Here is a 306-nt window from a genome sequence, read left to right as displayed (position 1 = left end):
ATGTTCATCCCCTCCAACACCCAAAACATCACCCAACCCAACCTTGGCCACTTCCAACGATGGAACGTCCCCAATTTCATCATCTCCAACACCCCAAACCCCGTCCAATCCAACCTTGGCCATCTCCAATGATGGTACACCCCCAATTTCATCTCCTCCAACACCCAAAGCATGACCAAACCCAACCTTGGCCAACAATTTCATCTTCTCCCACACCCAAAACCCTCATCCAACCCAACTTAGGTCATCTCCAATGATGGGACACCCCCAATTTCATCTCCTCCAACACCCACAGCCTCATCCAAC

At 50.7% G+C, this 306-nt stretch overlaps 1 protein-coding gene across 1 annotated transcript in view; it reads right to left on the bottom strand.

The window, feature by feature from the left end:
• LOC118157984 (zinc finger protein 345-like) overlaps window positions 1-123 on the bottom strand; it is a 2,418-nt gene extending 2,295 nt beyond the window's left edge. Inside the window, exon 1 of the mRNA XM_035312524.1 lies at window positions 43-123. Coding sequence (XP_035168415.1) covers window positions 43-123 — 81 coding nt within the window. The remainder of the gene's footprint in view (window positions 1-42) is intronic.
• Between the last annotated feature and the right edge of the window lie 183 nt (window positions 124-306).

Source organism: Oxyura jamaicensis (genome assembly GCF_011077185.1).
Source record: "Oxyura jamaicensis isolate SHBP4307 breed ruddy duck chromosome 16 unlocalized genomic scaffold, BPBGC_Ojam_1.0 oxy16_random_OJ71628, whole genome shotgun sequence".
Taxonomy (NCBI): domain Eukaryota; kingdom Metazoa; phylum Chordata; class Aves; order Anseriformes; family Anatidae; genus Oxyura; species Oxyura jamaicensis.
This window is presented reverse-complemented; position numbering and strand designations above follow the sequence as displayed.